The 14166-nt window shown below is 34.3% G+C and overlaps 1 protein-coding gene across 3 annotated transcripts in view; it reads right to left on the bottom strand.

Moving 5' to 3' along the window:
- The window catches only part of NRDC (nardilysin convertase), a 91475-nt gene that overhangs the window by 44120 nt on the left and 33189 nt on the right, over window positions 1-14166 (bottom strand). For all 3 annotated transcript variants that reach the window (XM_082651694.1, XM_082651696.1, XM_082651695.1), the window contains one exon: window positions 1771-1844. In XM_082651694.1, the coding sequence (XP_082507820.1) occupies window positions 1771-1844 (74 nt within the window). The remainder of the gene's footprint in view (window positions 1-1770; window positions 1845-14166) is intronic.

The following is a 14166-nucleotide window of genomic DNA, read 5'->3' as shown; positions in this document are numbered from 1 at the left end:
CAAATTGAAATCTACGTCTTCTATCATCAAAAACAAACAAAAAAACAGAGCCTTTAGCTTAAGTTCATCTTAAACCAAAACGACTTACTGTATGTGAGTGTGTGTGTACATATCATATATCACATATGTATGTATATATATATATATTTCTGCATAATATTCAAAATATAATAAAACATATTCTAAATTAAACTTGTAAAATTAAATTAGACGTTTAATCTTTCTTTTTTGGCCACACCGCACAGCTTGCGAGATCTTAGTTTGCCGACCATGGATTGAACGTGGGCCCTGGCAGTAAAGCGCTGAATCCTACCACTGGACTGCCATGGAATTCCCTAGACGTCTAACCTTTTTTTTTTTTTTTTTTCCGTACGCGGGCCTCTCACTGTTGTGGACTCTCCCGTTGCGGAGCACAGGCTCCGGCTGCGCAGGCTCAGCGGCCATGGCTCACGGGCCCAGCCGCTCCGCGGCATGTGGGATCTTCCCGGACCAGGGCACGAACGCATGTCCCCTGCATCGGCAGGCAGACTCTTAACCACTGCGCCACCAGGGAAGCCCCGTCTAACCTTTTAAATGCCAATTTCGACCCACTCTAGAAACTGTATAAAGAAAAACACACTTGCAGGAATTAGACACAGAATATAGTTCCTAGGTCCCAAAAAGTAGGGAAGGCTTTTGGAGTTTTCCTTAGTTATTTTGGTTTTTTATGTATTCAACAAATACTTATCTGGGCCTATGAAAAAACAGACACTGTGGGTAGGCAAGTAACAAAAATGAAGAAAATAAATCCTTGATTATAAGGAGCTACTAGAACCAGGAGGAATCTAACTCCATTCCACCCTCTTTTACAAATAAATTGAGGGCCACAGTTAGTGACATTTCTATAAGTAAAACACAAGTTTGCTGACTTCAACACAGTTCTTTCCAGCCATCTGCAGTTTATTCAGCCTAGTGAATGCAATGTGATTATTAGAACTAGACAATCAAGCCAAGAGGGAAAATGCTACAAAGAGAAGAACTAGTACAGAGACCTGGCCTCTTCAGCTATGCAAGCCAAGCCTAACCTATGTGAACTAGAAATCCCCCCAAGTCTACTGTTACATGTTTCTAATACTAAAATAAGGAAGCAGGGTTAATCTGCAGTGGTGCTATTTACTGGTACTTTGTAATTAAGGGATATGTGCAGCACAGTTCTCTAATGAACCTGCACCCTATAGAGACACACAGCCTTCCTTACGGTCTTCAGTATTTAAATCACAAAGATAAGAAAAACTGTCAAAAAGTAAAATTAAACGCATTTCCTGTTCAGTTTAGTTTCTTCATCCATAAACATACCACGATTGTTTTCACAACTACAGAAACTCAACCCACAAAGCACTGACACACAGAGGCAACAAAAAATAAGCTATTTAAATATCAGGATGGTGCTTAAAATAAAGTCTCAGAGAAAATGCCTCTTCATACAAAAAGAGTATGTGAACTTTTAAAGTTTTAACACCCAGTATTAGCTTTAAGAATCAGGCTCTTATCCTGCAAAAGGTCAGTCACTGTGGTAAAACCCTCAAAAAACAAAGGCTGAAAAATCGAAAATCTACCATTCTTTGACTTATTTCAAATATATACTGAATTAGACATTTAATGCCTTCAAAAATAAACATGACATATCTATTTTAACTTAGCCCTTTATAATACAAAGAGTGACAAAGAATAGTAAATGTGCTAAACGACTGGATCAATGAAGGAAAAAGCAGCAAGACATAAAGCACTTACCACTATCAACAGCTTCAACTTCCCGGTCAATTGCATCTCTGATCATTAGTGGATGGATGAAGAATTGGGCCCATCTGAAAAAAAAAAAAAAAAAAAAAACTGTTTGGTAAAAGCTTTTCATCAGTCAACATCTACTTTTTTAATTAAGAAGCTTTACTAAGATGGAGATTTAGTTCATAATCATGCATATAAAACCTAAACAATACACAGCATTTCTAGATTTTAAAGTCTACAAACTACCTTTTTTCTATTATGAAATATAATACCCATACAGAAAAGTATTATATATAAAACATGGGCATATAGACTATAAGGTAAACACCTGAGTGGCCACCACTCAGATCAAGAAATAGACCACTGTCAGAACTCTAGAAGAACCCAGCACCCACCTTATCCTCAGAGTTAATATCATGAATGTTACGGGTATCACTTCTCTGCTTTTCTTGATAGTTTTACCACATATATATGTATTTCTAGGCTGGTGTTTCTTGATCTTTTTTTTTTTTCCATTATCAACCCTAAGTAGCCTTTTCAGAAATTTTCTTCTTATCACTCCCCTATGACATTTTTACCCACATATACAATCTGTTTACATATTTTATGTGTATCTGTGATTTTATAAATAAAAAGTATCTGAGGCCTACTTTTTTTAACTTTTTAAGTTAAATTTTTTTTTAATTAATTTATTTATTTTTGGCCGCGTTGGGTCTTCGGTGCTGCACGTGGGCTTTCTCTAGTTGCGGCGAGCGGCGTCTACTCTTCATTGCGATGCACGGGCTTCTCATTGCAGTGGCTTCTCTTGTTGCGGAGCACGGGCTCTAGGTGCACGGGCTTCAGTAGTTGTGACACACGGGCTCAGGAGTTGTGGCTCGCTGGCTCTAGAGCACAGGTTCAGTACTTGTGGTGCACAGGCTTAGTTGCTCCACAGAATGTGGGATCCTCTCAGACCAGGGATTGAACCTGTGTCCCCCGCATTGGCAGGCGGATTCTTAACCACTGCACCACCAGGGAAATCCCAAGTTAAAATTTTAAAGGTTATTAGTATTTCACTTAATTTTATAACTGTATTTGCTGTTTAATGTAATATATTCCTTATATAAATTGTGATGATCAAATTACATATGCAAATTAACAATTTATATAATAACAGCAATGCAATCAAGTTTTTAAAAAATTAAACTCATTTTTCCAACAAAACACATTGAAAAAATTAATTTCCTACAATATTTAATAAACTTTGAACTTTTGCTTGCTCTGAGAAGAAACTTTTAATTTAATTAGCTACTAGATACTCATTAAAATATTACTGACATTTTTTTCTTGTCGGTACTTAGTATAACTAACGAAGGAAATAAATAATAAAAGGAACTAAATAATGAAGGAACTAAATAATAAAACAGAATATTTTTATTTAATTCTAAAAATCAAAGTCACACACAAAAGCAGAGAGAGGATCAAACATAACATCCACAAGGCAGCCAATGGCAACCAACTGACACACACAGACCACCTCTAGTGATGACTTCAAGATCAGTCATTTGAAAGTCCTCCAATCATCTATCCACCACAATTTTGTACCCCTGACCTTGCAGACACTCTGCATATCTTCCACAAAGTCAATGTCAGAGTAAATGGTGCTCAGGTGATATTTGAGAAAACTCAAAAAGAAATCAAACACTAAGATTTTGCAGGTAGGGTTAAGCTTTGGAGGGCCACAAACCATTATAATATCAAATGTTTTTTCACCTTCAAGACCAATTTTTGCCACCAAAAGAAACAGTATGAACCCTGCCAAGAATGCATGTTCTAGACAATATAGGTTCATTCTGAACTTCATATAAATGGATATATAGTGATTTATTTAACTCAACACTCTTTTTAGTAGTCATTCATGATGCTACATGTGGCTGTGGATCATTTATTTTCATTGCAGTAGAATATTCCACTGCATGAATTTATTCATCCATTCTACTGCTGGTGGACATTTGGGCTGGTTCTGGGTTTGAACCATTACAAACAATGCTGCCATAAACATTCTTATAAATATGTACCACGGCACATGTGCACAAGTTTGTCTAAATATATATCTGAGAAAGGAACTCCTAGGTAATAGTATATGCATCATATGTTCTACATCACTAGGTAATAATCAAACTTTTCCAAAGTGATTGTGCCCATCTACACTTGCATCAGATCATCCTCCAATCCTCTACAACATCACCCTCACTTGGTATTGTCAGACTAAAATTTTCTGCAACTTTTAGGAGGATAGTTAAATCTCATAATGGTTTTAATTTACATTTTCCTGATTGAACATTTCATATATTTATTAATAATCTGAATTTCTTATCTTGTAAAATGCCTGGTTAAGGGTTTTTTCTATTGGGTTGTATTTTTCTTATTGATCATAATAATATATATATAATTATCCATTTATATGATATTATCATATATAAATTATGTTACATACAATTACATATATAATCTAATAATTAAATCTCTGGTAGTTATTCTAAATATAAGTCCTCTGTTAGTTACATGTGTTGCAAATATATTCTCCCACTTTATACTTGCTTTTTTCATGTTCTATGTTATCTTTAGATGAACATAACGTACTATCATTTTTCTTTATGTTTTGTTTTTGCATCTTGTTTGATAATCCTTACCTAAGGCTAAAGTCAAGCTTACCTATAAAACTTTTAATTGTACTTTTCACTTTTTGGTCTATAATCCACATAGAATTGATTTTTTTGTGCATGTTGTGAGATAGGGAGTCAATTTTGGTTTTGCCTTTATAGAAGCCCAACTGTCTCGGCATCATTTTTTTAAAAAGCCCTTTCACCACTGCTCCATAATGCTCCTATCAAAAATGAAGTGTCCCCATATGTGTTGGTCTATTTCCATTCCAAGAAATATCCTGTTCCATCATCTCTTTGTCTAGCCCTCTGCTAACACCCTAATGTCCTAATTACAAAACAAATCTTAATATCTAGTAGGTCAAGTCCTGCTACCTTGTTATTTTTCCAATTCAAAAGTATCTTGTCTATACTTAGCCCTCTGCATATCCTTATAAATCTTAGAGTTAGCTTGTCTATTTAAGACTAAGTAAATCTTCTGAGATTATGGTTGCGATATCACTGAATCTGTACATTAAATAGGAAGATTAATGTCACTAAAAGAAAAAAAAGGCTTCAGGGAATTCCCTGGTGGTCCAGCGGTTAGGACTCCGGAGCTTCCAATGCAGGGAGCACAGGTTCGATCCCTGGTTGGGGAACTAGGATCCTGCATGCCGTGCAGCATGGCCAAAATCAAAACAAAACAAAAAAACAAGGATTCAAATCCATGAATAGTATTTCTCTCAATTTATTTAGGTCTTTTTAAATATCTCACAATAAGGTTTTAATATATTCTCCATGAAGAGGTCTTACACATAATTTTTGGGATGATTCTTGAGTGTCTGATTATTTGTGTAGCTTTTATAAACTTTTTTTAAATTTTAATTTCTAACTGTTGCTGATACATAGAAGTTGTACTTTTATATGTTAAACATAGTATCATTTTTATCATTTTTAATTTTTGCATATCAAGCTATCTCACTAAATTCTGTTAATGTTACTAATTTTTATATGTAGAAGATTTTAGATTTTCTATGTTCACAATCATATCATATGCTTTGACAGTTGTGTATTTTGCTTATTTTTCTTTCTTGCCTAATATAATAGAATGATGAACAGAAGCGATCACAACCCGTATCTCTGTCTTGTTCCTGATCTCAACTTGGAATCTTTCAAGGTTTCACCATTAAATATAAGGTCTGGTTTAAACTATCAAATATCATATTGAGAAAGCTGCCTTATACTCTATTTGCTAAGAGCATCTTTGTGAATAGATACTGAATTTCACCATGTGATATTTTTCTACATATACTGAGACATGGTTTTTCTCCTTCAATCTGACAATGCGATGAACAGCACTGATTTTCTGTTAACCCTACCTCATATTTCTAAGATGACCCCAACTCAGTACTGCTATATCAGCCTTTTTGTGAATCTGGTCTATATTTTTTCTTATATTATACTTTCTTAAATCAAGGTCATGCTACCTTCATAAATGAGGGAGGAATTATTTCTTCCTTCAATTTTTTGTACAACTCTAAACAAGTTTATTTTTGAGAAGTTTTTATTACTAATTTTTTTAATGATTATAAGAGTATGAAAACTTTTAAATTATAATTTCTCTTATGTGGGTTTTATAAATAATATTACTAAGAATTTGTGAACGCCATCTAGTTTTTTCATTTACTGGAATAGGTTGTTCAAAATACCTTATTGTATTTTCAATATCTGCCAATATGTCTTAATTCTTTTCCATTCCTGATATTTGCACATACTCTTCTTTTTCCCTGACCAGTCTCATGAAATGTTTACCTATTTTGTCAGTTTTTTCAAACCAACATTTAGCTTTCTTGAAACTACCATATGTATATTGTTTCTATTGAGGAATAATTCACATACCACAAAATGCCCTTTTGAAGTACATAATTAAAGGGATTTTACTACATTCACAGAATTGTGTAAACATTACCACTGTCTAATTTCAGAAATTTTTCATTAACCCAAAAATAAACTCTGTACCCATTAACGGTCATTCCCCATTTCCTCATCCCTCCAGCCCCTGGCAAGCACTAATCTGCTTTTGGTCTCTATGGATTTGCCTATTTTGGACATTTCATATAAATGGAATCATACAGTATGGGGCTTTCTGCATCTGGCCTCTTTCTCTTAGCATAACGTTTTCAAGATTCATTCCTGTTGTATTACTTACCAGGACTTCATTCCCTTCTTATTGCCAAGTAATATTCCTTTGTATGGATGTGCTACATTTTGTTTATCCATTCATCAGTGGATTGACATTTAGGTTGTTTCCACTTTTGACCTATTATATATAACACTGCTACTAACACTCATGTAGAAGTTTTTGTGTAGATATATGTTTTCAATTCTGTAGAGTATGTATACTAAGAGTCGAACTTTTGGGTCATATGGTAACTCTATGTTTAACTTTTGAGGAAGTTTTCTAACTACATTTTCTAACACAGCTGAACCACCAGCAATGTACGAAAGTTCCAATTTATCCACACATTCACCAATAATTGTAAATGTTCTTCTTTTCAAAGTGGTATCTCATTGAAGTTTTTTTTTCTAATTGAAGTATCGTTGATTTACAATGTTGATTTCTGCATACAGCACACTCAGTTATACATATTCTTTTCCATTCTGATTTATCACAGGATATTGAACATAGTTCCCTGTGCTATAAAGTAGGACCTTGTTGTTTATTCATTCTATGTATACTAGTTTGCATTTGCTAATCCCAAACTCCCAATCCTTCCCTCCCCCACCCTCCTACCCCTTGGCAACCACAAGTCTGTTCTCTATGTCTGTGAGTCTGTTTCTGTTTCGTAGATATGTTCATTTGTGTACTATTTTAGATTCCACATATAAGTGATATCACATGGTATTTGTCTTTCTCTTTCTTACTTCACTTAGTAATGATATTGCTGCAAATGGCATTGTTTCATTCTTTTTTATGGCTGAGTAATATTCCATTGTATATACATACCACATCTTCTTTATCCATTCATCTGTAGATGGACATTTAGGTTGCTTCCATGTCTTGGCTATCGTAAACAGTGCTGCTATCAACACTGGGGTGCATGTATCTTTTCAAATTAGTTTTTGTCTTTTCCAGATATATGCCCAGGAGTGGGATTGCTGGATCATATGGTAACTCTATTTTTAGTTTTTTGAGGAACTGCCATAATGTTTTCCATAGTTGGTGGGAATTTATATTCCCACCAACAGTGTAAGAGGGTTCCCTTTTCTCCATACCTCTCCAACATTTATTATTTGTTGACTTTTTAATGATGGCTATTCTGACCAGTGTGAGGTGGTATCTCATTGTAGTTCTGACTTTCATTTTCCTAGTGACTAAGATGTTGAGCATATTTTCATGTGCTTATTGGCCACCTGAATATTTTCTTTGGAGAAATGTCTTATTCAAATCGTTTGCCCATTTTAAAACTGGGTTATTTGTTTTCTTATTGTTGAAACTAGAGGTTTTATATATATTCTGGATACTAGCACCTTAGCAGATAGATGATTTGTAAGTATTTTCTTCCATTCTGTGAGTTGTCTTTTCACTTTCTTCATAGGACCCTTTAAAGCAAAAAAGTGTTTAATTTCAGTGGAGTCCAGTTTATCTAGTTTTTCCTTTGTTGCTTCTTCTTTTGATGTCATACCTGAAAAACTATTGCCAAGTCCAAGGTTACGAAGATTTATGCCTATGTTCTCTTTAGAGTTTTATAGTTTTTGCTCTTACACCTAAGCATATGTCTCAATTTGTTAATATTTGTATATGGTATGAACAAAGGATCCAACGTCATTCTTTTGCATGTGGATATCCAGTTGTCACAGTAGCATTTGTTGAAAAACTATTCTTTCCCATTGAATTGCCTTGGCACCCTTGCAACTGACAATAAATGTAATGGTTTATTTCTGGAGCCTCAATTCTATTCCACTGAAGTATATGTCTATTCTTATGCCAGTACCATGTTGCCTTGATTACTGTAGATTTGAGTAAGTTTTGAAACTGGGAATATGAGTCCTTTAACTTTGTTCTTTTTCAAGATAATTTTGGCTATTCTTGGTCTCTTCCTTTCCATATGAATTTTAGAATCAGCTCATCAATTTCTTCAAAAAAGACAGCTGAAATTTTGATAAGGACTAAATTGAATCTGTAGACCAATTTGGGATGTATTGTCATCTTAACAATATTAAGCCTTGTAATCTATGAACATGGGATGGCTTTCTATTAATTTAATTTGTTCTTTAATTTCTTTCAAAAAAATTTTTGTGGCTTTCCACAAACAACTCTTGCACCTCTTTTGTTAAATTTATTCCTAAGTATTTTATTCTTTTTAATGCTATTGTACAAGGAATTTTCTCTTAATTTCATTTTTCATTGCTAGTGTATAAAAATACAACTGATTTTTGTACAATGATCTTGATCCTGCAACCTTGTTGAACTTGCTATTAGCTCTAATAGTTCATTTGTGGACTCTGTAGGATTATCCATATACAATGAGTTCCTATTATTTGTGGTAGTTATGTTTTCTAAAGTTGTCATGACTGCTGAATTAGCGAGTATTGAATGACTGTCCTAGGAGTAATACACATACACAGATTATGATCTTAAATCCTAAAGGTATCTCATTCTAGTTGATTCTCTTTTATTTCACAAAAGAGAAAATGAGGTTCAGAAGTGTTAAGGAAACTGCCTGAGGCCACTTCCCCAGTGGGTACCAGAGTTGGGACTCAAACTCCATAGAACTGGCTCCAGAGCCAGAGCTTCTCTTACTATATTGTACTGTCCCTTATCCTCTGGTCATTTCTGTATGAAAGCTGAAACAAAAAGGTAGAGTGTTGCCTTTTCAACCTCAGCTGAGAAGGTGTGTGTCAGGCAACTCAAATTTTTCACAACAATTTTCAAATTTTTTCCCAAATTTTTCACATGTCCATGAATGACTAGAAAAGCACTGCAAGTATTCATTTTGGAGTTACAAATAAATTTTAGTTAGTAGGTGAATTCTCCACAAATAATGAGAATCATCTGTACAAGATTATGCCATCTGCAAATAGAGATAGTTTGACTTCTTTTCGAATCTGCATGATTTTATTTCATTTTCATGTCTAACTGCTCTAGCTAAAACCTCCACTTCAATGTTGAATAGAGGTGGACAGTGCTGATATCTTGATCCTAATCTTTGGGGAAATGCTTTCAACCTTTCACCATTAAGTATGATGTTAGTTGTGGGTTATTCAGATACCCTTTATCAGGTTGAGGAAGTTCCCTTTTATTCCTAGTTTATCAAGTGTTTTATAATGAGAGGGTGCTAGATTCTGTTACATGTTTTTTCTGTTTATATTGAGATGAATTTTGGAATGTGTTTTTGTCCTTTCTTCTATTAATATGGCATATTATGTTGATCGGGTTTTGTATGGTGAACTAACCTCGCAATCCTGGGATAAATCCCACCTGGATTGTGCATAATCCTTTTTATGTGTTGCTGGATTCAGTTTTGTGGTTTTGTTGAGGATTTCTGCATCTCTATTCATAGCAGATACTAGTCTGTAGTTTTCTTGTGCAATGATTGTCTAGTTTTGATATCAAAGTAATACCGGCTTCATAGAATGATTTAGGAAGTGTCCCTCCTCTTCTATATTTTGGAAGAATTTATGAAGCATTAGTGTTAATTCTTTAAATGTTTGGTAGAATTCACCAGTGAAGTCACCTGGGTCTATACTTTTCATTTGGTAAATTCTTGATTACTCATCCAATCTCTCATTACAGGTCTATGCAGATTTTCTGTCTTCTTAAGTCAGTTTCAATAGTTTTGTCTTTCTAGAAATTTGTCCATTTCGTCTCAGTTATCTATTTGTTGGCATAAAATAGTTCATAATATTCTATTATACTCTTTTTTATTTTGGTTAAGATCATACTAATGTTCACTCTTTCATTCCTCATTTTAATAATCTGAGCCTTCCTTTTTCTTGGTTAGTCTAGCCGAAAGTTTGTCAATTTTGTTCATCTTTTCAAATAACCAACTGTTGGTTTTATCTTCTATTGTTTTTCTATTCCCTATTTATTTCCACTCAAATTTTTATTATGTCCTTCCTTCTGCTTACTTGGGTTTAGATTGCTCTTCTTTGCCTTGTTAATTAAGATGGAAGTTTAGGGTCACTTGAGATCTTTTTTAATGGAGGTGTTTACAGTTATAAATTTCCCTCTGAGCACTGGTTTTGATGCATCCCATAATTTTTGTATGTTGTTTTCATTTTCATTAGTCTCTATTTTTTAAATTTCCCTTGTGATTTCTTTTTTGATCCATTGATTATTTAGGGTAAGGTTGTTTAATTTCTAAAGATTCGTGAAATTTCCCAGATTTCCTTCTGTTACTGATTTCTGATTTCATTACATTATAGCTAGAGAACATACTCTGTATAATTTCATCCTTTCAAATTTACTAGGAATAAATTTATTTTATGACCTAATATATATCTATGCTGGAGAAAAATACATGCTGCACTTATGAAGAATGTGTATTTTGCTGATTTGGGGTGAAGTGTTCTGCAGATGTCTAGTTAGTTTATACTCTTGTTCATGTCTTCTGTTTCTTGTTGATCTACTTAGTTTGTTCTGTCCTTTACTGAAAGTGGGATATTTACATTTGCAACTATTATTATTTGTGTATTTTTCCCCTCAATTCTGTCAGTTTTTGCTTTATGTATTTTGAGGTTCCTTTGAAAGATGAACTTATGTTTATAACTGTTATACCTTCTTGATGAACTGACCCTTTTATCATTACAAAATTCCCTTGTCTCTAGTAAAAAGTTTCATCTTAAAGTCTTATTTTGTCAGATATTAGTTCAATCACTCCAGCTCCCTTTTAATTACTATTTGTATGTATATCTTTTTTCATCTTCTTATTGCCAACCTATTGGTGTATTTTAATCTAAAGTGTGTCTCTTACAGACAGCATTTATAGCTGATGCATGTTTCTTTCCCCAGTCTGCCAGTACCTTGTCTTTTAATTGAAATGCTTAACCTGTTTACACTTAACTTAATTACTGATAAGACAGGATTTATATCTTCCTTTGCTATCTGTTTACTGTAAGTCTTATGTCTTTTTTCCCCTCTATTCCTCCATTGCTGACTTCTTTTTGTTAAAATAGATATTTTCTAGAGTACCATTTAAATTCCCTTGCCATTTCTTTTACTATATTTTTTGAGTTATTTTCTTAACTAACATCTTAACTTATAACAATCCATTTTGAATTAATACCAACTTAACTTCAGTAGTATACAAAAACTTCGCTCCCATATACCTGTTCTCTCTCCCTTCCTTTGTGTTATTATTGCCATACAAATGATGTCTTTATACACTACATGCCTATCAACACAGATTTATAATTTTTGCTTTATACAGTTAGTTATCTTTTAAATCAGATAGGAAAAAATTACAAAAAGTATATTTATACTTTCTTTTATATTTACCTATATAGTTAGCTTTACCAGTATGCTTTATTTCTTCATGTGGATTTGAGCGTCCTTTCACTGCAGTCTGAAGGACTCCATCCATCTAGTATGTCATATAGAGAAGATCTGCTAATGACAAACTTAAAACTTGGTTTTTAACTCATCTGAGATTGTCTTAATTTCTCCATTTAGAAGGATATTTTTGCTGGATATAAAATACGTGGTTTGTAGTCTTTTTCTTTCAGCACTTTGAATGTGTCATACCATTGCCTTCTTGCCTCCATGATTTCTGATGAGAAAGCACCTGTTTACCTTACTGAGATTAACTTTTATGAAAAAAGCTGCTCTTCTCTTGCGACTTTCAATATTCTTTTTACATTTGGCTTCTGACAGCTTGATTATAATGTGTCTTATTGTGAATGTCGTTGTTGTGAATACCACTGTGTTTATCCTTCTGGAAATCCTTGAGTTGCTTGAACATGTAGATTTTGGTCTTTTATCAAATTTGGAAAGAGTTTGGCTATTATACCTTCAAGAATACTTTCTACCCTTTTCTCATTTCCTTTTGGAACGCCTATGATACACATGTTAGTATGCTTGATGGTGTCCCACAGATCTCTGAGGCTCTGTTTATTTTTCTTCATTCCTTTTCTTTATTTCTGTTCCTCAGACTGGACAATCCCAACTAACCTTTCTTCAAGTTTGTTTACTCTTTCCTCAGCTAACTCAAATCTTCTGTTGAGCCCTTCTAGTTAATTTTTCATTTGAGTTGTACTTCTCAACTCCAGAATTTCTATTTGGTTCTATTTAATAATTTGTATCTCTTTATTGATGTTCTCTATTTAGTAAGACATCATTCTCATATTTTCCTTTAGTTCTTAGACAGTTTTCTTTAGCTCTTTGAACATAATTAAAATAGGTGATTTAGGGTAAAGAAGATGTGGCACATATATACACTGGAATATTACTCAGCCATAAAAAGAAATGAAATTGAGTTATTTGTAGTGAGGTGGATGGATCTAGAGTCTGTCATACACAGTGAAGTCAGAAAGAGAAAAACAAATACCATATGCTAACACATATATATGGAATCTAAAAAAAAAAAATGTTTCTGAAGAACCTATGGGCAGGACAGGAATAAAGACGCAGATCTAGAGAATGGACTTGAGGACACGGGGAGGGGGAAGGGTAAGTGGGGACGAAGTAAGAAAGTGGCATGGACTTATATATACTACCAAATGTAAAATAGCTAGTGGGAAGCAGCCACATAGCACAGGGAAATCAGATTAGTGCTTTGTGACCACCTAGAGGGGTGGGATAGGGAGGGTGGGAGGGAGATGCAAGAGGGAGGAGATATGGGGATATATGTATATGTATAGCTGATTCACTTTATAAAGCAGAAACTAACACACCACTGTAAAGCAATTATACTCCAATAAAGATGTTAAAAAAAAAAAAAAAAGGTGATTTAAAGTTTTTGCCTAGTAACTCCAGAATCTGGGCCTTCTTAGGGACAGTTTCTATTGACTACTGTTTTTCTGGTGTTCAGCCATACTTTCTGCATCCCTCATAACTTTCTGTTGAAAACAACATTTTAAATAATATAATGTGGCAACTCCGTAAATCAAGATTCTCCTCCCTCCTCAGGGTTTGTTATTATTGCTGTTTGCTGTTCTTACTGTTTATATATTTAGTACCTTTCTTAAACTAATTCTGTAAACTCCATATTCTTTGGCAAGTACAACCACTGCTTGGTTAGCTTAGTGATAATCTTTGGTTGAGGAGAGATTTCATTAAATGCCTTGCCAAGGGGTTGTCTGTGCATATTGGGGGATGCTTTCAACATTCAGTCAGGCAGTTTACAACTCTGCCTTAGCCATCACATCCTGCTTGCCCAGAGACTCAAGGTCAACCATGGTGACAGCTTAAGGCATTCTTAGGTCTTTCTTGAGCAGGCACACAGCCCTGGACATGACACAGCTATATGCACATATGTGACCTTCAAAATTTCCAGGAATATACTGGAGCTTTTCAAAGCCCCTTAGGATATCTCATTTTCCAGTTTTTCCTTTTAAGCTTTTTGAATAGCCTATTTGTTTGCCCCAACTGTTATCCACTGCCTCAGGTAGTCATAAAGGTAAACAACTTCCATCCAAATGTTTTCAACAAATGCCTCCAGAGAAAGATTTCTGCAAATGGGTGAGCTCCCAGTCAGGCCAAATACATAAAAATCCATGAATGGTGGTTCCCAGGAAATTACCAGACAGGTCAAATAATAAAGATTCTCCAGAATGATGT

Source organism: Grampus griseus (genome assembly GCF_964374135.1).
Source record: "Grampus griseus genome assembly, chromosome: 1".
NCBI lineage: Eukaryota > Metazoa > Chordata > Mammalia > Artiodactyla > Delphinidae > Grampus > Grampus griseus.
Note: the sequence above shows the minus strand (reverse complement) of the source record. Positions and strands in the feature narration are given on the sequence as shown.